Consider the following 26,335-nt stretch of genomic DNA (forward strand, 5'->3'; position numbering starts at 1 on the left):
GGAGGGGACTGACTGAAATGGGGAAGGAGGTGGGAATGGGATCGGATTGGGTTTCGAGCTTGTTGGACCGTTTGTTTTCTCCTTTCACCTCGCTCTTTCTTTTTCACTTTTACGGCGCTGATTTAGCTCGCTGGGACAGAATAGTAAAATGGTGTGATTTGGGCCGACCTTGATAATGATGATTCTTCAGGAAAAGGGCTGTCCAAATTAAGCCCGTAGCCTGCTTTTTTTTTTTATGAACCGGGTTGCAAGATTCAGAGAAAGGTTTACACAAAGACAGTCTTGATTGAAACAAAAAATTACATTTTGATCCTTGCAAAGATCTTCCAGTGTTCTTCCAGTGTTCTTCATCGCCGGAGAACGGAGCCACCACTCGATGCCAAAACAAACACCAAGTTTGCAGCTTGAGGCTGAATCCCACTTCAACTTCGACGAAGCTTTCAGTTTTAATGCCACATGAGCCGGCACAAAAGATGTGCACCTGAATCGTTGAACGTTCGCCAAGATTATGGGATCGGACGCCACAAGCAACGCCGATGACCCCACAACACCCAGCAACAAAGTAACCCTAAGGGCTAGTTTGGGAGCCCAAAATCCTGCCGGGATCCCAGCCTTTTCCCCGACCAGGCGCTCCTCGTGAAAATGCGGCACGGGCCAAAAATTCTCGCCATTTGGAAGCCCACGCTGAGGAGCTGGGCGACCCGTTTCCTCGCATTTTCCCCGGGGCAGGCCCTCCCCACCTCGAGGGTTCGATCGCCGCTTCCCCGTGCGGCTCCTCGAGCGACGCGAGTCGAGGGTCGAGGCATCTTCGTAGCTAGCGCCACTCCGTCTCCTCAGCCAGGCTTCGCCGCCGCCGCCTCTCCGTCCAAGTACCGCCGCCGCTTCGCGTCCCTATCCAGGCACCACGACTGCTTCGCCTCCCCGTCTCTTGATCCGTGAATGTAACACCGCCGCTCTCCTTGGCCATCTCGATCTACAACGACACCTCCACCAAGGCATCCTCCACATCGACCACGACGTCTCCACCTCGTGTTCCTCCTCTGCCACTGTGATGTGAGTTCTCCCCCTATCCTCCTCTCCTGTTGCCTAGGGTATGTATGATGTGAGTTGATAAGTTCTTGGTATGTTGTGTACATGGATTCTTGCTTGTCTATCCATATTGGAATAAATTCCTGGAAGTATGGCATCACTTTGATGCACTGTCCATCTCAAAATTTGGAATCTGAAGTTCTGAACTAAATGTATTTCCTGTTTGTTCGGTGAGATCAAATGGTAATTTAGATGTCTAAATTTAGGTAACATTTATTGCTAGATGGTCATATTTGTTAACTGATTGGGAACTTGCTCAATCTTGGTGCAGGTAAAGGAATTACTGGTATCTCATGTTTACCGAGCAGGCAAGTGTAAATCGTATTCTATGTCTCCTCAGATGCCACTTACTACTGTAGAGAAGATTATGGATTCTCATGGTGTGGATCACCTTCCTGTAGTCTCTGAACATGATAATCTTTAGGACAACAAACTTTTGATAGGTTTTGTAGACAGAGAATGCATCGCCATCGCTTGAAGGTAAAAGTAGGATTCTTCTAAGATCGAACATAGTATTGCTTGTATTCCATAGCCCTTTCTCCTTCAACTGCTAAAATTTTTGAACTTGGATAGAATTTCACTGCACTGCATCGAACTACAAGTCCTTTATTTCTTGCCTATCGTGAGTGTTCCCTATGCTATGCATGCCTAAACTTGTTCTCGGTCAATTGTCAGCTCTGGATTTTGAAATGTAGTACAAACATGTTCTCTATGCTATGCTTCGCATGTCCTTGAAGAGCATTGGATTCTGAAATATAGTACTGACCTCCAACTCGCAGACATTACTTTCCATCCCATGGTACTTCGTTCAGATCAACATGATTTGTTTCATGAATAAATGTTGTGAATAATTCTTGATCTGTTATATTTGTAATATTTGGGTTGGATAAATCTTGGCTCAATTCTTCGATATTGGTTAGGATGTAGTTATACGGTTTGTCATAGGCTTCAATAGGGGATTTCTCTGAGCCACATGCTCTAAAACTGATGAGGCACTGAGCCAGATGCCTTTTGAGATAACTACAAATAGTAAATAATACTTGTTAATTCGATTTCCTCTCCCTCACTAAGATTTCTTTGTGAATTCAAATGGCTGCTGAAATGACTCAGACTGTTAAACCGTTTCAAAGCCTAAGGTCCTGGCAAATTGTAGGAATTAAAGTTGAATGATCAGGGCAGCTAGGAAAGAGTAGCAGTAGTGCATATTACAGTCACTTGAATTGGTACTTGTGCTTCTGATTTGCTTGCCATAATTGACGATGACTGCCTCTTTTAATAGGTTGCACCACCTAATATCGGTAAGCTAGGATCTGGAATGCATTTTTCAAAAATACTTGATAAACAAGTACTAATTAACTCGGTAGCTAGACTCCATTTTCTAATTTCAGTGTCTATTGGTACTCCCATGTTGCATGTTGTATTTTTGGTGTGTTGAACAATTAGACTTGGTTTGGGCCTTGGGGTCTTTGTTTACGATGCTATTCATGCTGTAGCTTACCTTTCCTTAAACCTTAATCTGTTTGATTTTATTTGGTTTATGTGTTCTGATGACTTATTGCCCTTCAAAAGTAAAACCTGTTATCCCTTTATTTTATATTGCTCAGTAGAGACATACTCTATCTCTTTTGGCCAGTGCTTGTGTACATGTGGTTATTTGAGGATTCTGAAAATTTATTGCACTTCAAAACCTCTACCCTTTGTTTGATATGCATATGAATTTATTCTTCAGATTTGAGCTTCTAACTCATGTGACCTCGTGGCTTATCTCTGTCTAACTTATGCTCAAGTGTTGTTTAGCGGAACGACCACAAAGGTTCCATTATAATTATCCGATCGTGTTATATAGTTTGGTAGGGTTGTAACTGATTGTGTGCACTGTTGCGAGGGAGCAAAATTTTCTTTTCATTTCCTGTTTAGCTTGGTCTGGTCTTTGTTGTGATTAGTACTGACATCTGCACCTGCAACTTCTTTGAAAGCGTCAAATAGGAACGTCTTTGTTTTCAATTTCCTGAATTATAGTAGACCACAGGAGAGACAATCAATGCTAAATCAACTTATAGAGAGCAACTCATCTCCCCCCTTTTTTTTAGGGCAGCAGCTGATCTCCCTGAGTGTATTGCTAGTTATTACAATTACCTCTCTCGTGCTTTCCTAAGTCTGCAGTGCATTTCCATTGTTTGAGCAATATTATATCTTAATTTTTATCCCATTTGATAGATAAAATGAGGTTATTTCTAACAACAATTATATCTGTCAGATACAAGTTGAATCAGCTGGCCAAGTATTCCAGATTCTTGATGAACCCATTAAGGAACATGGTACTTCTTGAAGAGCAGTAGTTAACTCTTGCATGAATTATATTCATCTGGTTGTACGAATGGGAGGACTGTAATTTGAATATTTGTATATATTTTAGCTATTTATCTTGTAAATGTTGCTACAGATCATGTAATTATTTCACATTTAATCATGAGTTGCTTGTTAAACAGGGAACAGAGAGCGTGCTACTTGCTTGTTGATACAGATTTTAACTATTTAAAAATGAGATTTTTTTATCTTTCTTGCGCTACTTGCCTTTTGTATTGGGTAATGGTTAATGGAGTTTTTTTTCCATGGACTTTTACCTCCCAAACAGCGGGAAGGAAAAGGAGTCCCTGTGGGAGAGGAGGATTCGAAATTCCAGAAAAAACCCTGTGTGATCATTTCTTCCCTAGGCTAGCCAGCCCCATGCTTCCAAACTAGCCCTAAGGAGATTAACCAACCCGATTTCTCGAGCAGGTAGAAGGACAACCTCACATATCCATTTTTGGAGATAGCATCACCATCGTCGGAAGCATCTTGGAGGGACAAAAGATCCGGACAGCTACATAAAGCCACCGGGAATACATTCCTCCATACTCCAGCAGCCATGCCGTGGATTATGAGATCAGCGCCGGCGTTGTTATCATGGGCTCCGATGGTGCGGAGAAGCTCACGGAGGATTCGAACATCGATGCAGAAGGAAATCTTGAAGAAAATATCGTCTATGCTTAATCCCACGCATATAACACCATCGTCGAGCAGCACAAACACAACAACCACCACCAGAATCATATCACCAATGACAGAAATAACAGTTGAGAAGCTTAGGAGGAAACAAAAGACCTCACCGCCGACACCGCACCAAGGCCGAAAGATGACGACGGCATCCGAGCTGGCGACAAGGAATAAAAAATCCCCATTGAAGCTGACCATAAGGAGATTTATTGTAGACTAATAGCTATCCTAGAACCTATATATACACCGTCCAGCCAAGATCCTCAATCCCCTCAACCACCCGAAGCAAAAGAGGCTCGTGGAGGCGAGGGGATCGGGAAGCTCGCCAGCGGGAAGAACTGGAACCAACGGAGCTTCCTTTTCACCCTTTCTCTTCTGTAGCAAAGAGATAAAGGACGGAAGGAACGAGAGACTGCTACAAGCCCGTAGTTTGGTTGCAGGAGGAAAAATGGTTGGGCTAGGCTGGGTAAATATAGGCCTAGGTCCAAGTACCCCAAGAGCCACCATTGCTGCCATAGCCACCGATCTCGAGCTATGGAAGCATCGGGTCAAAGATGTGTCTGCTAAGCATCATTAGTGCTGTGGAGTTTGTCCTTTAGGAATATTGTAAATTAGTCATTAGTTATGTCTCTCCTTTTTTTCTCTCCTTTCACAAATCTTGTATGCAACAACTTCGTATGAATATAAAAGTTCAGGTTGTCCTTTAGGAATATTGTAAATTAGTTATTAGTCATGTCTCTCTTTTTCTTATATGCAACAACTTCGTATGAATATAAAAGCCTGCCGTAGCACCCCCAAAAAAATAAAGGCCTAGGTTGGGCTAGGCCCAAACAAAGGTTTCACTCTCAAAATCCTTTAATCGACACTCTTTTAAAACGAAATTATGTAAATATCCATCAATTCTGCTTTTTTTTCTTTTTCACTCGAAAAATTCCTTATCATGATGAAGCATTGAAGGTACGAAAGTACAAACAAAATGTCCACTCTCTATAAATCAATTCTGCACAAAGATTTAATCAATAATCAATCCTAACAAACAATCAGTCGCTACTCCTCACAAAAAGCAAGAAAAACGAAAGGGAAGCTGTCCTAAATCCTCATGAATCACTGGACAGCTGCGAGCCTTCACGCGCCGAACGACCGCGCGTGCCAGGACACGCCCTCCTCGGCCATCCACGCCCCGTCGTCGAAGTTGCGCGCGTAGCTGGCCGAGTCGTACTCGTACCTCGCCGCCGCCTTCGGCCGCTGCAACAAGGCCACTCTCCTGCCGCCCCACGGCCTCCGCGCCGACCACCGCCGCCGCGCGGCGTACAGCCGGGCGACCCCTGCGGCGGCCCGCCTCAGCGCCGCCCACGCCCTCGCGGCGCCGGCGCGCGCGCCACCCTCCGGCTCCGACGACAGCCTCTGGTAGTACGTGACCCGCATCGTCGAACACGAACGGGTAGCCGGCGGCGACGCGGGCTGGAGCTCGGCTTCTGCGCGCCTTCTGCTTCGTCCTTCGTGACGTGCGCACGCCGACGTGGTTGGCGACTTGGTTCGATGGTCGCGGCCCGCCAAAGGGGCTTTATAATCGTGGGAAATGACCCTCATGCCGTCGCGATTAGGTGTCCGATCCAGGGTGCTTTGGGGTTTTCCGGGCGGGCATTTCGTGGAGTTGGATCGCACAACGTCCTATCGGCCAAGCTGGACCGTAGGGCCCACACGACAGGAGGACGAGTTCTCCAGCTGCCAAATGGACCCACCGCTACGGATTGTGTTCTGTATACTGATCATTGTTCAGCAAGGGGGAAAAAAGAAGATTTGTTTTCCTAGATGGCATGATTGGCATTGTACTCAGACGTGCATAAACTGGGATAAACCACACAGGCTGTTTGATTGCGTTTGGTGAACTGAACGGCGACTGCCAGTTGCTGCACTAAGCTCAGCTTGATACTTTACCCCAAACCAGCTGTTATGAACGGCTAGTTTCCTTTTTCTTTATATATAAGTTGGCAGGGATGTTTAAAGGTGGCATCAGAGAGTACTAAGCCATTGACAGCTGCTTCTCAGCGTCCAATCAGCGGCAACACCGACGAAATCCGATACACCAACTAGGCCACTGCAGAGTAGCTTTAGCTGACCATTTATACAAACTCATATTCTAGAGCCAGTACTGAGCTGGTCTAGCGGGCAATAACCTGTAAACATATCAACAAGAACAAGGCATCACAACTGACAGCAGTCTTCAGTCGTCATTAGGTCCATTGCAGATGTTCTAACTGCCCAGTTTTTTAAATGCCAGTCTTATAACATCAGTAAATACATTACTCTGTTTCGCTACATTTCAGGATTTTCCTGTACAAGAAAAAAGAATCCAATTTGGATCAAATAAGGGCTAAGCAAGGCTACGGGACCATGTATAGTCCAGTACTGACTATTGAGTACAGCACACAAGCTACAGCTCCTCAGTGCCAGTTCATCTCCTCTCATTTCTTTGCCTTGGAGAAACGAAGGCACCTGTACTTCTCACCACTGACGGTGATTTCAAGGGCTCCATCTTGGTTGTCCTGGCTGGAGGCAGTTCCCATGAGGACGCTCTTTTCCTTCTCCAGGTTCTCCTTTTCCATCTTCAGCCTGGCCTCTTGCCGTGCAATCTCTGCCTGTTAGAGAAACAACACAGAGAAGTCATGTTGCAGGTCCCGAGATCAGAGTTTGATGGATTGGATATCAAATGCAAAGACTATGGTAATCAGATATACTTGACTTTAACTGTCAAAAATGCTTAATTAACATCAGAAAGCTCCTGCTCAGATTCATGTTGCTCTAAGCCTCTAACAAAATTCAAAGAATTGGAAGATCATGTGCTTTAACTCAAACTCGCTCCTAATTGGACAAAAGAGAACCAAGTTAAAAGCTCACATTACAGCTCTAGGGCATGACACAACTGTTAGCTGCCACAATATTAATAACTTCACTATATCTAAAGTCCATTCCATATCATACACTTCAAACTAAGCATTGCAAACATTTATCCACTTAACTGAGTCATGCTCGGAAACAGCCAAGATATTTATACATGTACAGTAACAGGTATCTCAACCATGGCTGTAATAAGGAATAAGCCAAGACTCAGACTAACTAGCTAGACCAAATACTCAGATAGAAGTGCTACCAAGGTTGTCAGAATCGTAGATTCTAAATCAAATCATAGGTATCCAGGTAAGATCGCAATCATAATATAAAAACCGTACAAATCATAGAAAGGTAGACTCTATTGACTAGAACCGTGGAATCAAGCCCCTCAATCAAGATTGTAAAGACTAAAATCGTGCAACAGAATTACAATTTTGACAAACACGAATGCTACATACAATAGACATAACTACACAGTAGCAACATAGAAACTTGTGGCATACCCCCACTGCCGCTGCCACCACCAAAACACGCTGCTGGGGTACGTACCGCGGTACCGGTGCACAGCTAATCCTTGGGTAGGGGGTAAGTGAAACCTGAATCCTGAACGACCATCCCAACCATAAAGCTCGCAAGAGAACAAGGCTAGCGCACCAGGAGGATTCAGGTTAGAAAATTGAATGATTTTGGAGTTGATTTCATCTACTATTCTACTGTGTGAAAGCTATTAAAACCATATTTCATATGCAAGGATCGATTACTACAATGTTTAGGACAGAAAGGCTGAAACCCAAGACTCTATCAATTTATCACTGAAACAAAATACCACTAGATGAAGAAAGCAGTTCCCCAGTCCCAACGTGTAGTGGTTACTGATTACTGATAAGTGATATACCTGCATCATCAACCCAAGCTACTTCACTTCAATGGTTCATCAAGTTTTGGGATGCAATTGAAACATCGCATGAACAATGAGGATTACGAGCACTGATTATGCGGAAGATGGAAATGCGTCAGCGTTGGGCAATCGGCAACACGCAACATCAACCAACCAGTCCATCAACGCCAACAACAGCACCCAAGCAGGAGCAGCGCGCACGGGTTGTTTCAGAATCTCAACGCTAAGCCGGGATAGCGCAAATTGCTGGGGTGATTACCTCGCGGCGGGAGAGCTCGGCCTTCCACGCGGCCTCCCGCTCAGCGACCTCGCGCTCGCGCTCCTCGATGTAGCTCTGCATCTCGCGCTCCTTCATGATGCGGTCCTGGATGTCCGCGTCCAGCGCCTCCTGCAGCTCCTTCACGAACCGGTCCACCACCGCCTTGATCCGCACCGACATCGCGCCCCGCCGGACTCTCCCCCTCCTCTCCTTCCCCTCTCCTTCCCTCTCCGCGCCACACGCCTCGGGCGGAGCGATTCACAGGGTCACGGAACGTCCTCCCTTGCGTCCCGCTATCGGCGCCGGTCGACGGCGATCTCCATGGGCGGGGCGGCTAGGGTTCCGAGGTGGCGAGGTCGGGTGGGCGCCGGAGTCTCGTGGGCCGCTGGTTCACTTTCCTGACCGATCGTCGTTTGGGCACTTTCGCTGCTGCGTCCGTGTGGAAGAGAAGACGCCAGGGCCCAGCGACAGCGAGTCGAGTCAGCATGTTTACGTCTCCTCGTTTGGGAGGCGTATTCGAAGAAAGCCGTTGGCAACTTGGCATCCTGCGCAGCATATACCTCGATTGAATCAGAATCAAACATAGAGCGCATAAACATAATATTTTTCTTTGATAATGCATAAACATAATATTATGACGCCCTTTGGTCTATGCAGGTTTCAGATTATCAAGAATATCCGAGCAAAAGGTTTCAGATTCAGAGTCATCCCAATAGGATTATCCAGTTTTACACGAAAATCATTCTACAGGAAGAGCTAAAGCTGTTTGAGGAAAAATAGACAACATGGAGTGATCCATTCTTCTTCTTCACCCAAAGGTGGAGAAATGACGTGCGCCAAGTCAAAACGCAACATAGAAACCATGGACTTCCAACATGCTGCATAATCGCATAGCATAAACGGCACAGGTTCAGTACACGGCACCCAGACGACAATAAGCAACGACCCTACGATCAACAACACCTAACAGCAAGAGCTACAGAGTCTGTCTGATGACACCACCTACAAAGGCTACAAGTTTTTCGTCTCCTCCCTGAGCTTGCTTCAGTCCTCCACGCATCAGTGCATCACGCTAGTAAATAGAGACTGGTCAGACGGAGTCGGGTCACTGATGCCGCGTGGCCGCGTCGTGGGTCATTTCCAGGACAGGCCGGAGAAGCCCCCCGACTGCTGCTGCCCGTGGCTGCCGCCGCCGCTGGCCCCGCCGTGCGGCGGGCTCGGTGGGCCGCCGGATGACTCGCTCAGGCTCATTGTTCCTCTGGACGGCGGGCTGCTGGGCGCCGCCGGCGTGACCTTCAGCGGCGCCGGCGATGGGTCTGACGGTGACGGAGCAAGCTGCTGCTGCTGCTGCTGCTGCTGCTGCTGCTTCGGCGGCTCCTTCTTTCCATCGGTGTTGAAGCTCCCCGCTACGATCTGTAAAAGAAACAACAATGGCGATCACTGTGCAATTGGAGTGTGGAATTGACGCCGGAAGAAGATTCGGACAGAGGTTGACATCGCTCTGTCGCAGATGCTTTGTGCTACCAAGAAATAAAATCAGGAAGCTACAGCCTACTACATATTTCAGCAGTACTTGTGAAGCCGAAATCTAATCATCGGATGAATGAGGATGGCAACGGACCTGTACTGGTGAAGCAGCTGTCAGTAGTCCGGCAACACTACCACCCAGGACACGGCCATCAGGCCCTGCTAGCGAAACGCTGAGCCCACCAGTCCGACTGCGATGGCCGCCGTTCTCTGACAGAAGGAACGACCCGGACAGGGACAGTATCTCGAACCGGCCCTGTTCAGAAAACAGAGATTTCATCATCAGTTTCATCACCACAATTCTTTGACAAACTCCATGTGCGTCTTTGATCACATTATTTCACCACGGGAAGAAAGGTCTAGCTTAACGATTTGCGTCGTTTTCGCTGACTTCTGATAGTAAAACTACAAACCTCGTATGTCACTGTTCCACCGGAGGTAGCAGACTGCCGAAGTGTCACATTTGATATGGCGCCGTTTGCTGAAAGGATGCAGACCGCGCGCGTCCCGTGCTGAGAGAACGACATGATCTTTGCTGATACGTCCTGGAAAGCAAAAGTTTGAGCCATTTTCGGTGTTGAACCTCCTCTGTTTACAAACATCTGCAGCACTATCCTCACATCTACATGCAATTTAGCTCCACAAGAACTGGCACAAGGTTATATAAAATGCGGCCACTGCTAAGAGATAAGAAGTCTAACCATCCTCAATGCTGGTTTTTTTTTTCGGGAAATAAAAGACATGGCTGTAACTGATAATATAACAGAAGCTGGTAACTAAGTTGGTAACAATACATTGACTCTCCACTTAAGCGTCTCATGGGCTCTAATGTTATATGGAGTTAAGCCTTGATACCAGGTTACAATGAGAGACTTTGCATCCTGCTAACAAAAGTTCTGGAAGTGTAAAAGATGAGCATATGACTAGATTTTCTCATACCTAAAACAAAAAAAGACTAGATTTTCTCACATACTCGATTGTCTAGAATACCATACGTCCTGCTTTAGTAATTGCTCAGGATAACTCCAGAAAGGAAGAAAGTGGTAAAGTTATCACTAATTCATTAAGATCTTGCTTAGTGCAAAGTAGGAGTTTCCACTGACGGTAGCTTAGCTTATACAGCAAATGACATTGTGCAGCATCCAAAGTGAGATGAATTGCTGATATATGAGATTGAGGATTAGCCATACCTCACCGGCTTTAACAAAAATAACATGAGGTGTGAATCCAGCCCCTGCTGAGCCTGTAAAACATACTTGCATCAACACGAAATCCAACATGTGTAAATTGAAGCACTAGACATTTTTAAACATCAGTTTTTACTATTCTAGGACAAAGCCCAGAGTTTTAAAAGTTCAATTAAACAGATATTTCATACTCCAATAATGTGATAACCAAGCATTAAGCATCCTCAGCCAGACAATCCCAGAGAAATCCCAGAAAGTTGGAATGGACTATCTTACATGCAAAATAAAGAAGAATAGGTAGCTTTTTAAAGAAGGCTAGGAAAGTACTAATTTCCTGACACCAAACCTGCAGTCCATCATCTCAGATCTATTGAAAAGTCAACCAGCAATTCTGAGCAAGTCCAGACTGCAGGCAGTAGTCTTTTAATTTGTAACAAAAAAGAAATTAAAAGAGCGAAGGTGGAGATCTCCCCTCCTTAGTTCTTGAGCTTCATAAAATAAAAAAACCTAAAAAAAAAAGCTTAGTTTCGGATGAGGATATGCCAATATTACCAAGAGCAGGCACGTGCTTCTTGTTGGTGGAGCCCTTCGGCCGGCCCCGCTTCTTCGCGCCGTCCGGCGACGCTGACGGCGCAGTGCTCGGCGTCTTGGCCCCTTCAGGCGAGAAAGGCCCGGAGGCGCCGGGAGCCGCCGACCCCGGCGCCGCCGCCATGGACGTGTGCACCAATGCCAGCGACATGGAGCCGTCGGGGCCGTACTTCCTTGGCCGACCACGCTTCTTCTTGGCCACCGGCTCACCGGCGCCACCCGGCGGGTGCACCGGCGCCCCGCCATTGCCTCCTGCGCCAGCCAAGCTCGTAGCAGCCGCGCCGCCAAAGGGCTGGTACGTCGCCGTCGCTGGCGGCGCGGAGCTCACCGGGGCGAACACGGGGGTGCCGTCCGTCGTGAACGCCATGCGCAGGCTCTGCGGCGGCCCTCCGGAGGACGGCGGCGTCGGCGGGCTTTTCGGCAGCCCGAACGGCTCCCTTCCCGGCATCACCCCTTGCTCCGAAGACGGCCTCACCTCCATCATTCCACACTAAGCAAGTGAGCGGGAGCAGAGCTACAAGTCAACAGCTCCCTCCAACGATTTCTTGCTCCAAAGGCTGCAACTTCTCTGCTGCAAGGAGCAAATCTTAGGAGCGGCGGAGTGAGCTAGGAGCTGCAAGAACCCATAAACCCCGAGGAAAATTTTGACGACGAACAGAGCAGCACAGATTTTACAGCGTAGGCTGGTGGCAGCTTGGAATGGCGGGGAAGAAGAGGGGGAAATGGAAAACGAAAATGGGAGGAAGAAGGGGTAAAGCACGATAAAAATAGAAAATAATGGGGATGGTCAGGATTTGGTAAACAAAACAGAGAAATTAGAGATCTCCGTCTGAGAAATGAACCAGAGAATTCTTCCAAGAAATCTTCAGAAATTAGGATAGCTAGGAAAAATTAGAGAGAAAAGGCAAGAAAATAGTCATGAAAAAGGCAAGAAGCAAGCTTGCACACTGGCAGTTCAACCGGCGAGCTCAAGGGTGTCCTCGCAGACCACTCAAACAACTCAGCTCAAGCAGCTGAGAGAAATCAATGGATTTGGCTTATGTCCTACGTAATTTCCCCTCACATCACACAGCCTTCTTCTACCCCCATTTCTTCTTCTTCTTCTTTTCTTTTCTTTTCCTTTTCCCCAGCTCCCCTCTTCGCACGTAATCTTTTGGGAAAAGAAAAGGGTTTTAATCGGGAAATAAAAAAAACAGGCGGGTAAGTGAAGCACGTCAGGATTGCATTGGTAAGGGTCTACCTTATTTGACCCCCCTACGCTTATTTTATTTACTTTGTGGCCTCCTATGCTTTTGGCTTTATCTGCTTCTGCATTTCTTTTCTTTTGCTCTGTCTGGTTTTACACTGTGCACATGGACCTAACCACGACTATTTCCAACCACATGACAACTGGCATGCAAAACCGAAAAACAAAGAAGCATGTTTTGTTTTGACCCTCGTCTCGATCTCAAGCCATTGAGAATTTGAATTTCTCTAGCAGACTGAGCTGCTTTATTATCTTTGAAAAAAGGTGTCACTTGATTTGGAGGTTTCTTAAGTCCTGTAACATGTTTTAAGTTTTTTTAAAAAAAATGCATTTACGTACCTAGTAACACTTTTATTTTGAAAAAAGAGAATGGGTTTCTCTTGCGTACAGTTTCTCTCTCTAAAAACTACACCAACTCACGACCATGTTTTTCCCCAGCAAAAAATAGAACCTGTTTCTAAATCACCTAAAAAAACCACAAATGTTGCTAGAGCTATTTCAAATCTCTAGCAAATCTCTTTTCGGGTCTGTCTATATCTCAATCGATTTATCCTCAATCACTTTATGTGATAGTCGGATCTCGATCCAACGGTTGGGATCCACACCCTCTTCCTTCTTGTCTTCTCCTGTCGCCTTCTTCCTTCTTCGTCTTCCTCTTGCTTGCCGCCAGCTCGCCCTCCGCCTTGCCAGCGCCGGCGAGGCCCGTCGTCAACCTCCCCCCCCCCTCCGGCCGCTCTCCGTCCTCCTCCTTAGCCAATGGCTGCTCGCCCCCGCCTCTGTCGCCGTCATCTCAACCGCTCCCGCGCTAACCCGTTGCTAGTGCTCGCTCCCGCCACCTCCACCGCCCAGCCGGGGCTCCTTCGCCGCCCAGCGCCAGCGGCGCCCGCGCCGCCTCCGCTCTCCCGCCGTCTCGACCGCCACCACCGCCGGCTGGCGAGCCGTCCCGAAGCCTCCTCTAGATCCGCAGACGACCCGCAAACCACAAGTAACCCTACCCCAACCCCAAACTTGAGAACCCGAACCCTAAAGCTCGCCGGCGCAGAAAAAATATTGAGAGAAACTTAAAAATCAAGCATTTGAGCCCTAGCAAATCTCTTTTCAAAATCATAGACTTCTCATGATGTCCCTCACTGCATCCCGGCCTTCAATTCATTACAGCACTAATTAGCCTACTTACATGCTATATATCGAGAATTAATTCAAAGATTTCACGGGATCTGGTACTCTGTACCAGGAAATTCTGCTGCCTGGCGGGGGGGCCTTTAATTTGTTTTCTGTTAGGTGACACAAAACATCAAAAAGTCGGCACCAGAACCACTGGACCTAGTCAGCAAAATCGGATTTGGAGCAGGGAATCGAAACGGGACACGGCGTCCTAGCAAACACCATTTTTATTCCAGACGATTTTGACATCAAACAGTACCAGAACAACACGCGGGCCCCGGATTAAAATTTGATTTGAGCCCTTTTCTCTCTCTTTGTCCCGTGCAAGGTGCAATGCTTGATCCTTCACGGCAAAGCATGCGTATAGGTTTGCATGAATTTCTTCCATTTACGCGTGGTCCTCCGAAATAATTGCGGGTCACTTTGGAAGAAGAAATTGTTTTAGAACTGGGAGGTGAAAATGATACGCTAGGCTCGAGCAGCGATTGAGTGCGTGCCAAGAATTAGCCCTGCAAATCGAATAAAGTAAAAGTTTCCGCTTTATTTTATTGTTATTATACCGCCCCTGGCCACTTCCTAACTTAAACTTGTCCAGCACGTGTCGCTTGCTTCGTCCTTATCGCCCTCGCGTTGGCTTCTTTAATCTCACCAGTCACCACCTTTTGGTCTGTAATTTTGTGGTGTAGCATGCGGCTTGTTTTGCCGTCCTGACGTGGTAATTTGGTGCGGTGTATTTGTTAAATTTGGAAGGAGGCCAAAAAAGTGGAGGCTAAGTCCAAGATTCGTAGCTGGCCTGGCGGCATGGAATATTTGGGTATAAACCCTTCAAAGTGGAATTAGATTTTTTTTCCCCTTCACTAAAAATAAGCCAAATTGGACTATTTGTTGAAGAAATTCACGGAGGAGTTCAGACCAGCCAGGAGTCTGCTCAGTGGGAAGCAGCTAGATCAGCTGGGACAACACGTCGCCAGTACAAACTGCATCGTGCCAAAAAGGAGAAATCCGATTGATTTAAATGGGCGAAAAGGGGTGAGGGAGAGGGGAAAAAAAGATGAAATTATTGACTGCATCTGTGCTGTAGCACGTGGCGTGCGTCTCTGGAACGAGCAGGAATATACTGAAACTTTCCGGTGAAGTGAAAGCAGAATATACGCAACAGCTACGTGTACCTGTGTCGCTGGCCGCAGCTCCGGCGTACAAACGCATCCAGGACGCAATCACGTTTGCAACTGCAAAGTACAGCGCCATGGTCCATGGACGTATACCACGTATCTCCCGTGTGCACTGGCAGTTGGGTTGGTTTAGCCATGTCGCTCATAGATACTTGATTTTGACAAAACCCCTGCCAATTAACTTTAAATATTTGGTCCAAAACATAAACATAGGTACATATTTGTCTTGTAGATGCACAATGGAGACTTTTTTTTATTATACTAGAGTAAGCATCGCATTTACATTGATTTAAATTATAAAATTTATTAAAAAAATATCGGTTTGTTTTTGCAGAAGGCGTGCAACAATTGCGTACTGTGATGTTTGCGTGCACCTGTCGACTACCCTCTTCTTCTTTTTCCTGCCATAACACAAACAGGAGCACTGTTACCAGCTTCCTATTTCCTCATGGCATGCCATCTTTTTCTCCTTTTCCGTATTCAAACCAAAGCCGTCTATTTTCGTGTACCTTCACGTTCAGACTCCCTCCCTCTCTTTTGCACTAGTGCGTGCAAGCTTATCCTGAGAGGGAGAAAGAAATCTTTTGTCAAAAGTAACCCTCGCAATTTCCATACCTCGATCGGCGCATGCGTGTGACTGACACAGAGAGAGAGAGAGAGAGGGAGGGAGGGAGAGAGGGAGATAAGAACGAAATGCAGCCACAATTTCCCGAGGAAATATCTCCTTTAGATGATGGAATCTTTTGTGTTATTTTAACAGCCTAAGCCGAGAGGCGACAGTGAACTGATAGGTGTGTGGCCGGTCTCCGTGGCTCCAAACCCTCCACCGTGCAGTATAAGCCAATTATTGGTCGGCGAACTGGGAAAAGTTGGAGGAAATTTGGCCACATGTATTGACTATTTCTCCTGTTTTTGAGCTTGCTTTTTTTCTCTCTCTCGTTGTGAGAGAAAAAGGTTGTGTCTACAAGGCATGCGCATGATAATTAGGTATTGGAGCATTTTCTCCTGTTAGGCAGAGGTCTTTGTTTGTTGGGAACTTCTGCTTGCTGAAATCGACAAATACCAGCGCACACTTGGCTCAACTTGGGGAGACATTGGCCCTGATAGCTACAGGAATTCTCCTGAATGAAATAAGGTGCTACGAAATTTCTCTTTGCATTTAGCACAATATTGGTGTAGGTTAAGCCAAGTGGCGTGTCTATTTCAGAGAAATAAAAAAAAATTAGCGTGCATGGAAATGTTTCGCTCGATGTCTTCTCGATGTATGTAATTAAAGAGACAAATTATACAACACATCACTCTTTAAACTATAGGGCTATGTCGTCAAATCACAAATGAAAACACCGAGAGCATGATTACTACTGGAAAAAGAAAAGGAAAAAGGCAAAGGAGGGCAGGGCTCACCATGTGACCTCCCCCTAAGAAACGAAATCGCGCTCCTCTTTCAGAATAGTTGGTTATGATGGCTTTTGGAGCCTTGTATCCCAGCAAACCATTCCGGTGTAGCCATGTACTCCTCCCTCGCTCCCTGCAATCTTGCTTTGTTTTCTGAGAACACGCAAAAGCTTTGTGTGCCTTTATGTTGTACGTGTTGAAATCGGGTGTTGCAACGTCATTACCTATCCCAAAAGCACACGGTTCGCTATGATGCAGTTGTTGATGTAGGGCAAAAAAAAAAAAAAAGATCATGCGTATGTGCAGTTTTTACTATTCTGCAATCACTGCATTTTGTGAGTGCTTGCGTGATCCTGACTTTGTTTCTGCCAAACCTCCCAGCTTGTACTAGAAACGAGCAAATTTCACGAGTAAAAACCTCCAAAAATTTGTGTTCTTACGAGTTAAATTTTTTTTACTGCCACTTGCCACTCCAAAAATGGTTTCCGGTCTCCTCCCTGCGGTGGCCTCTCGTGGGGTAAGTAGCCTGGTCCGGGGGGGCGCTAGTAAAGACGCGAGTAAAGAGGGGGAGCCTGGGAACGGCTTGAAGTCCGTCGTCCATCACCGCCCCCGGGGCCCGGAGGCCGGAGCGTAGGGCCGGCGCCCGGCGGTGACGATGAATGCGGCGAGAGCGGTGGGGCGCGCCAGGGGGACCCGTGGAGGTCGAGCGCTGCGCGCCGCTCCTGCCGTCCTTCGTCACGCGTCACAGTTTGCTTGTTTGGCTTGGTTTTGGTTCGGTTCGAAGAAAATAAAGGCTGGGAGCGTTTGGTTTTGGGGGCCGCCGGGGCGTGCGGTGCCTGTGCCTCTGTGGGATGCCATGCATGTGCAGGTCAGCAGCGGCAGCAGCTCCGGACCTCCGGTAGGCGTAGGGATCGGTGAAATCTGCGAGAAATTAACGATGTTTTGACGGGAAACCGGGCATCTTGGGCGAATTAGGGGTGTTTACTGAACTTTATCACCCGTCACATCGCATAATTGATACTAATTATGAGTATTAAATATAGTCTAATTATAAAACTAATTGCACAGATGAAATATAATTCGCGAGATGAATCTATTAAGCCTAATTAGTTCATGATTTGACAATGTTGTGCTACAGTAACTATTTGCTAATGATGGATTAATTAGCCTTAATAGATTCGTCTCGCGAATTAGACTTCATCTGTGCAATTAGTTTTATAATTAGCTCATATTTAGTCCTTCTAATTAGCATCCGAACATCAATGTAACCCTATTAAAGTTTAGCACCTCGTATCTGTTGAGCGTGAGAAAGGAAGGGCGCCGGAGAGGACAGATCAGAGGAGAGCTGATGTCACGGATCAGAAATTCGGAGTGATCGAATCTGAGATGACTTCGGCATTCGTTGACGGGCGCTTGCTGTTGTCATGTTGGGCATGACGGCTGGGGTCCGGGAGAGGCAGGATGACGAGTTGACGACCACCCGACCCGATTGCTAGTCCGCCTCGGATCGGCCGTTCCTTTTTTTTTGAGGTGGGGGATCGGTCGTGCCTGACTGCCTGTCCCGTGCCAAGAAAATAGAAAGAAAGAAAAAACAGGACTCGCGTGTTGGGCTGGGCTGCTACGCCGCCAGGCCAGCTGAGATTTTCTCTCTCCCCCAGCCCGTTATCCACCACGAGGGAAACGTCAAACGCCCCGCGCGCGCGCCGCGGCTCCGTTCGGCAAACGGGCAACGGGGCAAGCAAACGAGAGCCGCGCATGCTCATCTCGGCTCTTCAAAAAAGGTAGTGCTACCATGATGCTGATTTTGAAAACTATATTGATGATAATGATGGTCACGATGGTACTAAGTATTACTCATGATAGAAGTGTTTCATATATGACAGTGATATGTGTGCTTTGCGGAATTTCATTGCTGCGGTTTTGATAGCATGATTGCTCATGTAGTTGCTTTTGTTATTTTGGACGTAGGAGGAAAGATTGTAATAGGATCTAGTAATAACAATTGATGCTTTAATTAAAAATTAATGAACCTGTAATGTCAAAAATTAATACAGTTATTGCATTCTATGCTTCTTTTAGCAACTAAACAAGGTATTATCACTTTCAGGGGCATACATGTTATTACACACTCAGCACAGGTAATATTCTAATAGAAAATTAGGTTGTCAAACACTCTACTTTTTTTACCAGTAGATTCTGTAGACAACAGTTTTTTAGCGTGGCGGCTAGATTTTCAAAAAAATCGATAGCTCAAACAAACAGGCCGACGCCCGTCAACGAATGCCTCGGCGTGACGCCACGAGCCCACGAGACTCCTGAGTAGCTAGTCACACGACCGGTGCGGGAGGCGGGGAGGGCACGGGCTCGCGTGTCCTCCAGCCGCGGGCCCCGCGCCACGAGGGTCGCCACACGCCCACGCGCGCTGGGGCGGACGCCCGTCGGCGCGGGCCCGGCCGGCGTGGCAGCAGGCTCTCGGTTCAGACTCTTTCTTCCAGCGAATAAACCAGATCAGAGAGCTGCTTGTATTTCCCGCAACGCGATACAACGAGCTAGACAGCGCGATACTAGAGACGTGGCCGCCGCCTTCTCCACTGCATACCGCACACCAGTGAACCGGCACGGGCACATGCGCACTACGCACACGAGTCACGGCGACAGCGTCCACATGAAGAAGGCGGAGCAGGCGGTCACGGCGCCGGACGCGAGCGCGTACGCCCACACGAAGATCACGGAGCACTCGCCCTCCCCGACGCCGAACAGCTGCGTCATGGTCCCTGACGACGAATCCGCACGACAGATCCGATGAGAAAATCAGCAACAAATATAATCTACATTTTCTCCCACGGAAGAAAAGATTAGCCTCGCTCACCGATGTTCATCGCAGGCGGGACGGCGTACTGCGGTAGCAGGAGGATGAACTGGTACAGGGGATCGGGCTGGACGAGGCCGAGGCGGACCGCGCCCCTGACCAGCCCGGTTCCTAGCAGCGGCAGCAGGACGGGCATGTTTGGTTGCAGCCCTGAGCCTATTTTACATGGATAGATCGTTACCTGTACTTTGCCCGTGAGTCCCGGATAGCTGCCTGTACCAGGCAGTTGCTTCCTCTACCAGGCCTTTGTACCTGCTGCCTAAGCTCTAATTACTGCTATTTCTCGATTCTTGTGCACCAAGCAGCTGCTTCCTCCACCAGGCCACCAAAAACGAGTGCCGGCGTTGCTTGTTGCTGCCTGAATTTTAATTAGTGCCATTACTCGATGCTTACTCCAGGCTTCAACCAAACAGTTCACTCTACCACCTGCCTGACCACGCAAAATGGGACACGTTCGCAGGCAACTTGCAGGCAGCATCAGCATATGCTCCGAGGCAAATCATTCAGGGTTGCATCCAAACATGCCCTATGTATCTGACGACGATGACGCCTGCTATCACTGACGGCTGAACGCTTGATCTTCCTCCTAAGCCTGGGAAGAGTCCATGTATCGTGTGCTTCAGCTCAACAATTATACAGCTGCGTCCGTACGTGACGTGCGATCAGATAGATAGATAGATAGATAGATACCTGCTTTGAGGAGGTTTCCTCCCATTATCAGCGTCACGGCTGGAACTGCAGCTCCGCTGTGCAGGAAAAGAACCATAAAATGATCAGAATTCATTCGTTCCTGCATTGCACATTTTAATCTGTCTTTTTGGCAAGAAGAGGTAGGATACTCTACAGTAATGTTGGCTACATGCTTAGTGGAAAAACAGCAACAAAAAAGTGCAAGGGAAATAAGGAAAACGTGAAGTATATGTGTCCACGAAGTCAAAGAAAACGCAGGGATTACCCTATGAGTCAGCGGATTCTTGAAGGGCGCGAAGAGGGGCATTTTCTCCAGTAAGAGCATTTTTAGTTAGAGGTGTTGCTCCGAGTATGAGGCCCACGATCTACGAAATAAGGCGGTAAATTGCTTTGGTTTGAAATGGATATTCTGACATTCTGTTGAAGTCGAATGGGAGAACCCATCAAACAAAATGGTACTATCTGGGTTGTCAAACAATACGATTAACAGCTTATGAAAGAAACTGTACCACTGCAATGGTTGAGGGAGCAAAGAGTTTCCTGAAGTCAACTCCTCCAGCGATCGATGGCAGAAACTGCCTTGCTCTTCCTAACAATGGGACCTACAAAAAGTTAAAATCTGTAGTGCTGCAACTGCAAGCCAGAGAAACAAAATTGCATGGGGAAGATAAATCTTTTACAAAACCTTAGATTTGTTGGGAGGTATGTCTGTGGATATCAATGGGAGTGTGCATTCGTTCATTATAGAGGTCGAGAACTTCTCTGAAACAGGTCCGGTAGCACTTCTTGGAATGAAGACTGCTGTCTGGTTTGTTAGAGCATCGCCATCTCCTTCAGACACTTGTGATGTCACACGTATGATATTATACGCAAATGACCACAGAAACACAGCACCAATCTACAGTAAATCATTGGCGATAGTGGCACCAAATTGTTAACAAAAACAAATCCGAGCAGGCTCACGTGATGCGGTGATTGTTATTAAGAAAAATAAACAGTTGCCTTACTGCCAATGAGAGTGAAGAATATGCTAGTCCATAAGTTTGACATGCATCAGGGGCTCCAAACGGGCTTCCCTTCTCTTTGCAAAGAGCTGGTACGATGATCAGGAAAATATTGCCCACGTTACCTGCATCCATCCAAGCAAACTGACTGCTCTTTTTGAAAAGAAAAAGATCGAGCAAGATTGAACTCAAATTAAGCTGAAGTTGTTGTTCAATCCAAAGTCCTAAAGTGTCCAATTTCACATTCAATGATCAGGTAACCAGTCCCTAAGACCAAAAGTACCCCATTTTGTCAATAACATCATGGCAAATTGTTTCATTACAAAGGTAATTTTCAAATATATCATGCATTTGTCTCATTGTATCATTTTTGGTTCATCAGTATTATTGCTACTACCATATCCCTACTAGGCGCAACCGATCGTGCCATTTGAAAATTCCGATAAAAGCCTTAGCTAGAATTGGTGATCCGACCAAAGACTAGCTAATTATAGCTTCTTTTATTTCCATTCATAAATGATGTTCCGTTTAGGAAAAAAACATAAATATTGTACAAAATTGTGGGACTTTTCCAGAAAGAATTCAGGCCATCAGGTTTGTATCAAGATGAGGTTCATGTTCTCAGACAAGTTATGTATTTCCAAAGGTAGGGTGAGCTCTGCGCAGCCAATAAAAATAGAACTTTCCTTTCAAAGTCTGAACTAGAACCCTCCTTCAAAAAGGACCATGCTAGAGAAACAGGTACTCTTTAGTTACCAGCAGAACAACAACCCAATATGAGGCCCTTTAGCTTCGCAGGTGCTCTGGTGACTTGTATCAGGATCCATCCGAAGAATAAACCAAAAATAAAACTGAGAAGAATATTCACTGGCATGAACCACCTGCGTTATGGAACACCAGTAATCCTGTTATGTAGTTCTTATTGATGACATAGTAGTAAGTAAAAAAGTATTTTGAAGTACGACGCTACCATTTACTGAGACCATCGAATAACAGTTTAATGCATAAATATGGGACTCACAGTTTACCCAAGCTTTCCATGGTGACTGTCTTCGCCAAATAGGTTGCGATGAGGGAAGGATTGAATACGTAGAGCACAAGCTGTGGACAACAAGGATTCAGTTTCAGGGAAAAGATGCGGTGGCAACTGTCCTCTATACCAGTAAGATAAAAAGTAACTATGAATCTATGACAAAACACTATATATGCTAAATGAAACTTATTGTTCTAGGTCGATAATGACTATTTTGGCAATTGTGATTCATTTAAGCGTCTATCATTTCGCCTGTGCCAATCAACAGCCGCACCACTTACATTGTTTAGATGCTTTCTTGCTTCTTTGTTGAGTATGCCAGCAAAATCACTTGCTAGGAAGGACCCAACGCCTGTTACCAGGAGCATGTTGAAGACCGGCACGCATGCCGTGACGAAGAGCTCCAGGAGACCCATATGATCTTTTAGGATTAACAATCTTGCAGTGCTTTCTTTTCCTAGAAAAAAGTAAACAACAGAAATGTGCAACGTGCTAAGTTTCGATCCAAAGTTTAAAACCAAAGCGCATACATTCCAGAGTACCAGACAACGGACGGAAGGCGTAGGAATTGAAGGTTTTGAAGAACCAGCTGGGATTCCATAGATCATGCTACAGAGGAGGGGGGCAGCAACATACCTGGGCACTACACGTCCTCCAATGCGCCGGCGACCTGCTTTGCTTCCATGGCGACCTTCTTCTTCTCGGTGAGGCCTGTCGCTGTCGGCCTCCCGGCCTCCTCCGCCTGTCGTCTGCTCGCGCGTGGGGTCCGTGTGCATGGGCGTGGCCAGCCGCCAGCGTCGTCCGTCGGCGGCTTGTTCAGCGGCCTGTGCTGACTGTTGTAGCGTCTTGGTTGTCTGGACGTCGTCCGTCCGGCGCCGTGCCATGCTCTACGTGTTGCACGTGCTCACCTTGCACCCTTTAGGCCTTTACAGTTGCCCCGGCTGCTGAGAAAAAGCACTGTGGATCTTGATGCACGGAACGGAGCATCTTGGGTGGTGTACGCCGCTGCGCATCGCTTGGAGCAGGAAAGGACCCCGTTGGGACTTGGGACCAGCATCCGCTGAAATGTTCTTCCAACGTAGAGCAGAAATGTAGAATACAAAATTGAAAAGATTTAGACTCCACAACAGTCGATCAAAAGATGTGGGCCGAGCTACAACATGTTGGTTTAGTTTTGTAACATAATCCGAACCATGGTGCGCTCAAGCTTATCTCCCCGAACGTGCTTTGCTTTCTACAGACCCAGGAAACCCGGTAGACGGGGACAGTAAATAATTCTTTGATGAAAGTGCGAGCCGACGTTATAACTAAGGCCTCCGTGCACGTCAGGTACTCCCTCCATCCCAAATTATAAATCATTATAAAAATCTTGGCTCAAGTTTAACCAAATTTGTATAATAATATAATAACATTTATGATGTCAATTAAGTATCATTAGATTCTTCATCAATTATATTTTCATAGTATACCTATTTGATGTCATAAATTTTTATAATTTTCTCTATAATTTTGGTCAAACTTGAAATGCTTTGACTCTCCAAGATTCTTGGAATGACTTGTAATTTGGAAGGGAGGGAGTAGCTTATAGGATTAAAATACAATATTTTGTTTAACTGGAAGAAAGAAAGAGAGAAGAGTCTTGATCAAGAAATAGTCTCGTACACATATTTCAAGACTATGTGGGCTGGTATATGGGTTCATTTATATTTTGAGCTATGTGCTAAGAGTTAGATCATTGAATGTTCATCCATCAATCACCGAATTGTATTGAAAATTGAATGGGGAAAATAATTTGGAGTTAGTGTTTTGAGGATTTGGGATTAGGGGTTACATGTACCCTGCGGACCTAGAGGGAGTTTTGGGCGGGAGAGTCGGAGCCGGGCAGTGGAGGAGCCCTAGTGGGCGGTGGGGGTGCCAGGGGCGTGTTCACTGAGGGATTAGCGTGGGCGGCAGCAGTGGGCGGCTGCGCCACCTTCGCTGGAGTCGGTGGTCGCGGGGGAGTCACGAGAAAGACGGAGACCGCAGATGGAAGGAGATTAGAAGAATGGTGCTAATCTGGATCGTTAGATTTAGATCCAGTGGTTACCAACGCTGACTGATGGAAAAATGAAATCTCAATGAGAAGACAATCCCAGACTAAAGTGAAAGGAGAGTGAAATCTGCTCATGGTACAGAGGATAGACCCGGCACGCTCCGTGGTTGCCTCGGCAGCGTATACGTTTGCGAAACGGACCAGCAGTCCGGCACAAGGCCAGACATGACGACGAGGAAAACGTACAAGAAGCCCCGGGCCGCGGCCCGCGGGTGCACGACAGCTGCGGCTGCGGGCGTGGCGTGCGGCCCTGAGGGGCTGAGGGCAGTGGGCACGGGACGACAAGGCGCTGCCTGCCGCGATCGTTGCGTTGCTGCCAACCCGACAGCCCCAAGCAGCAGGCGCGCAGGGGCGGAGCGAAGCGGGTCGGCGGTGCAGGGACGAGGACGCCCGTGCTCGGCTGCTCGCTGCGGACGCGGCACTTTGTCTCGGCAAACAAACCAGAGGGCAGAGGCGCTTTATTTCCAGCAAGACGATACAGGGAGAGACACCCACGACGTTCCGGCCTCGCCGCGTTCCGATGCCCCCAGATCACGACGATAGCGTCCACATGAAGAAGGCGGACCAGACAGTGACGGCGACGGACGCGAGCGCGTACACCCACACGAAGATGACGGAGCACTCGCTCGCCCCCACGCCGAACAGCTGCATTATAGTCCCTGGAAAACAAGACACCGACTCCAATCAATCACCACGGATTTTTTTTTTCCTTCTTTCGCAAACACACAAAAGAACTGTGATCGAGAAACCGACAAGGCTCCGTGTGCAGTGTGCATTACCGATGTTCATTGCGGGCGGCACGGCGTACTGCAGGTGGAGGATAAACTGGTACAGAGGGTCTGGCTGGATGAGGCCGAGGCGGACCGCTCCCTTGACCAGCCCGGTGCCGAGAAGGGGGAGCAGGATGTATCTGACCACTATGACGCCGGCAATCACGGACGGCTGAACTCTTGCCCCACCTCGAACTCCTGGTAACAGTTTCACACATCATGCTTGCAGCTTGTTGCCATCATCAGTATTCAGACTCGTGTGTTCATTTTGTTGTCTTTATGTGACGGTGAAAGATAGCACATGGGAATGGGAGTAGTATTAAACTGGTGTCTAGAAATTAAGGGCAGATCGGTTACCGTTGAGAAGGTTTGCTCCCATTATCAATGTCACCGATGGAATTGCTCCTCCACTGTCAGAAAACACCTAAGAGAAAGATCAGATGTGCAGACAAACTAGAGATAAAATGATTAAGAGCTTTCCTCTCTTTTTTTGACATTATTTTCAAGGGGGTCAATTTTTACAACTGACCACAAAATCAAGAAAGTGAAGGCCTTACCCTATCAATTCAGCGGATTCCTGCAGGACACGCAGAGGTGCAGAGTCTCCAATTATAGCATTTCTGATTAAAGGTGTTCCTCCAATTATGAACCCAACAATCTGCAAGAGCCGATAATTTGCCTCGAATAAAAAGGTGGATAAAGACATCCAATCAAACAAATTGGGGTTATTTGGGTTTACTCCCAAAATTTTAAGTTGCAGTAATATGCTATTAATATAATGACTGCAGCAATTGCTGCCAGTTTCCAAGAGAAAAAAAGAGGGCACTAAAATGGAGTTAATAGTTCACCAAACCAGTGTACCACTGCAATGGTTGAAGGAGCAAAGAGCTTCTTCAGGTCAACTTTTTTGGAAATCGATGATAAAAACTTCCATGTACTCTCCAGCAGGGGAACCTACACAAATTTTAATCTTATAGTGCTGCAAGCAAGCAAACAGTAGAACATATACAGCAGTACGACTTCTGGAAGAAAATTCTTTCAGCAGTGAGAAACCTTATTTTTAGTTGGAGGTATATCCGTGGATATCAACGGGAGTGTACGCTCATCACTGTGATCATTCAAGGCTGAGCAGTTTTCTTCAGCAACTGTTTCTGTAGCACTTCCTGGAATTAACACTTCTGTTTGGTTTGTTTGAGCATTGCCATCTCCCACAGTCACATTTGAGGTGACACGAACAATATTATACACAATCGACCATAGAAACACAGCACCGATCTGCAGTGAAGTCATTCACGTTAGTGACTGAGGGGGCGTTTTCTTCCCGTGTCTTATTTTTAGCACGTGTCACATCGAATGTGTAGGTGGGAGATGGCAGTGCTCAAACAACCCTACCAGGAGTGGCACTTACAGGTGTGCTACAGAAC

At 46.9% G+C, this 26,335-nt stretch overlaps 5 protein-coding genes across 5 annotated transcripts in view; all 5 read right to left on the minus strand.

Moving 5' to 3' along the window:
• Positions 1–5,087: 5,087 nt before the first annotated feature.
• On the minus strand, positions 5,088–5,656 carry LOC111256471. The gene has a single exon (XM_022824661.1). The coding sequence runs from the start codon at positions 5,548–5,550 to the stop codon at positions 5,251–5,253; it is 300 nt and encodes a 99-aa protein (XP_022680396.1). The 5' UTR covers positions 5,551–5,656; the 3' UTR covers positions 5,088–5,250.
• A 681-nt stretch (positions 5,657–6,337) lies between these two features.
• Positions 6,338–8,599, minus strand: LOC101769820. Its single transcript, XM_004957151.2, has 2 exons — positions 8,175–8,599; positions 6,338–6,764 (listed from the first exon to the last, which is right to left on the minus strand). The coding sequence occupies exons 1-2, from the start codon at positions 8,352–8,354 to the stop codon at positions 6,591–6,593; spliced, it is 354 nt and encodes a 117-aa protein (XP_004957208.1). The 5' UTR covers positions 8,355–8,599; the 3' UTR covers positions 6,338–6,590.
• Positions 8,600–8,849: 250 nt separating this feature from the next.
• Positions 8,850–12,723, minus strand: LOC101770224 (AT-hook motif nuclear-localized protein 10). Its single transcript, XM_004957152.2, has 5 exons — positions 11,441–12,723; positions 10,892–10,944; positions 10,115–10,246; positions 9,796–9,957; positions 8,850–9,587 (listed from the first exon to the last, which is right to left on the minus strand). The coding sequence occupies exons 1-5, from the start codon at positions 11,958–11,960 to the stop codon at positions 9,309–9,311; spliced, it is 1,146 nt and encodes a 381-aa protein (XP_004957209.1). The 5' UTR covers positions 11,961–12,723; the 3' UTR covers positions 8,850–9,308.
• A 6,229-nt stretch (positions 12,724–18,952) lies between these two features.
• On the minus strand, positions 18,953–22,843 carry LOC101770620 (protein PIN-LIKES 3). The gene is made up of 12 exons (XM_012843488.2): positions 22,686–22,843; positions 22,331–22,506; positions 22,038–22,117; positions 21,773–21,897; positions 21,020–21,141; positions 20,698–20,910; positions 20,522–20,614; positions 20,286–20,377; positions 20,013–20,077; positions 19,854–19,914; positions 19,323–19,453; positions 18,953–19,227 (listed from the first exon to the last, which is right to left on the minus strand). Exons 2-12 carry the CDS (start codon positions 22,463–22,465, stop codon positions 19,100–19,102), a joined length of 1,245 nt encoding a protein of 414 aa, XP_012698942.1. The 5' UTR covers positions 22,466–22,506; positions 22,686–22,843; the 3' UTR covers positions 18,953–19,099.
• A 1,326-nt stretch (positions 22,844–24,169) lies between these two features.
• The window catches only part of LOC101771023 (protein PIN-LIKES 3), a 5,256-nt gene continuing 3,090 nt past the window's right edge, over positions 24,170–26,335 (minus strand). The window contains exons 6-11 of the mRNA XM_004957153.2: positions 25,965–26,186; positions 25,773–25,865; positions 25,469–25,569; positions 25,269–25,321; positions 24,921–25,109; positions 24,170–24,800 (exon numbers count right to left, since the gene is read on the minus strand). Of these exons, the coding sequence (XP_004957210.1) occupies positions 24,673–24,800; positions 24,921–25,109; positions 25,269–25,321; positions 25,469–25,569; positions 25,773–25,865; positions 25,965–26,186 (786 nt within the window). The 3' untranslated portion in view covers positions 24,170–24,672. The remainder of the gene's footprint in view (positions 24,801–24,920; positions 25,110–25,268; positions 25,322–25,468; positions 25,570–25,772; positions 25,866–25,964; positions 26,187–26,335) is intronic.

This window comes from Setaria italica, chromosome II (assembly GCF_000263155.2).
Source record: "Setaria italica strain Yugu1 chromosome II, Setaria_italica_v2.0, whole genome shotgun sequence".
Taxonomy (NCBI): Eukaryota; Viridiplantae; Streptophyta; class Magnoliopsida; order Poales; family Poaceae; genus Setaria; species Setaria italica.

Coding starts and splice junctions, on each gene's coding strand:
- LOC101770224 (XM_004957152.2), bottom strand. CDS start 11,960: ATGATGGAGGTGAGGCCGTCTTCGGAGCAAGGGGTGATGCCGGGAAGG. Junction 10,247..10,891: donor TTTTTGTTAAAGCCGGTGAG/GTATGGCTAATC, acceptor TTTGCTTTCCAG/GACGTATCAGCAAAGATCAT. Junction 9,958..10,114: donor GTGGAACAGTGACATACGAG/GTTTGTAGTTTT, acceptor TTTTCTGAACAG/GGCCGGTTCGAGATACTGTC.
- LOC111256471 (XM_022824661.1), bottom strand. CDS start 5,550: ATGCGGGTCACGTACTACCAGAGGCTGTCGTCGGAGCCGGAGGGTGGC.
- LOC101770620 (XM_012843488.2), bottom strand. CDS start 22,465: ATGGGTCTCCTGGAGCTCTTCGTCACGGCATGCGTGCCGGTCTTCAAC. Junction 22,118..22,330: donor CAAGAAAGCATCTAAACAAT/GTAAGTGGTGCG, acceptor TGTTGTCCACAG/CTTGTGCTCTACGTATTCAA. Junction 21,898..22,037: donor ATGGAAAGCTTGGGTAAACT/GTGAGTCCCATA, acceptor TCCATAACGCAG/GTGGTTCATGCCAGTGAATA.
- LOC101769820 (XM_004957151.2), bottom strand. CDS start 8,354: ATGTCGGTGCGGATCAAGGCGGTGGTGGACCGGTTCGTGAAGGAGCTG. Junction 6,765..8,174: donor CCGAGCTCTCCCGCCGCGAG/GTAATCACCCCA, acceptor TTTCTCTAACAG/GCAGAGATTGCACGGCAAGA.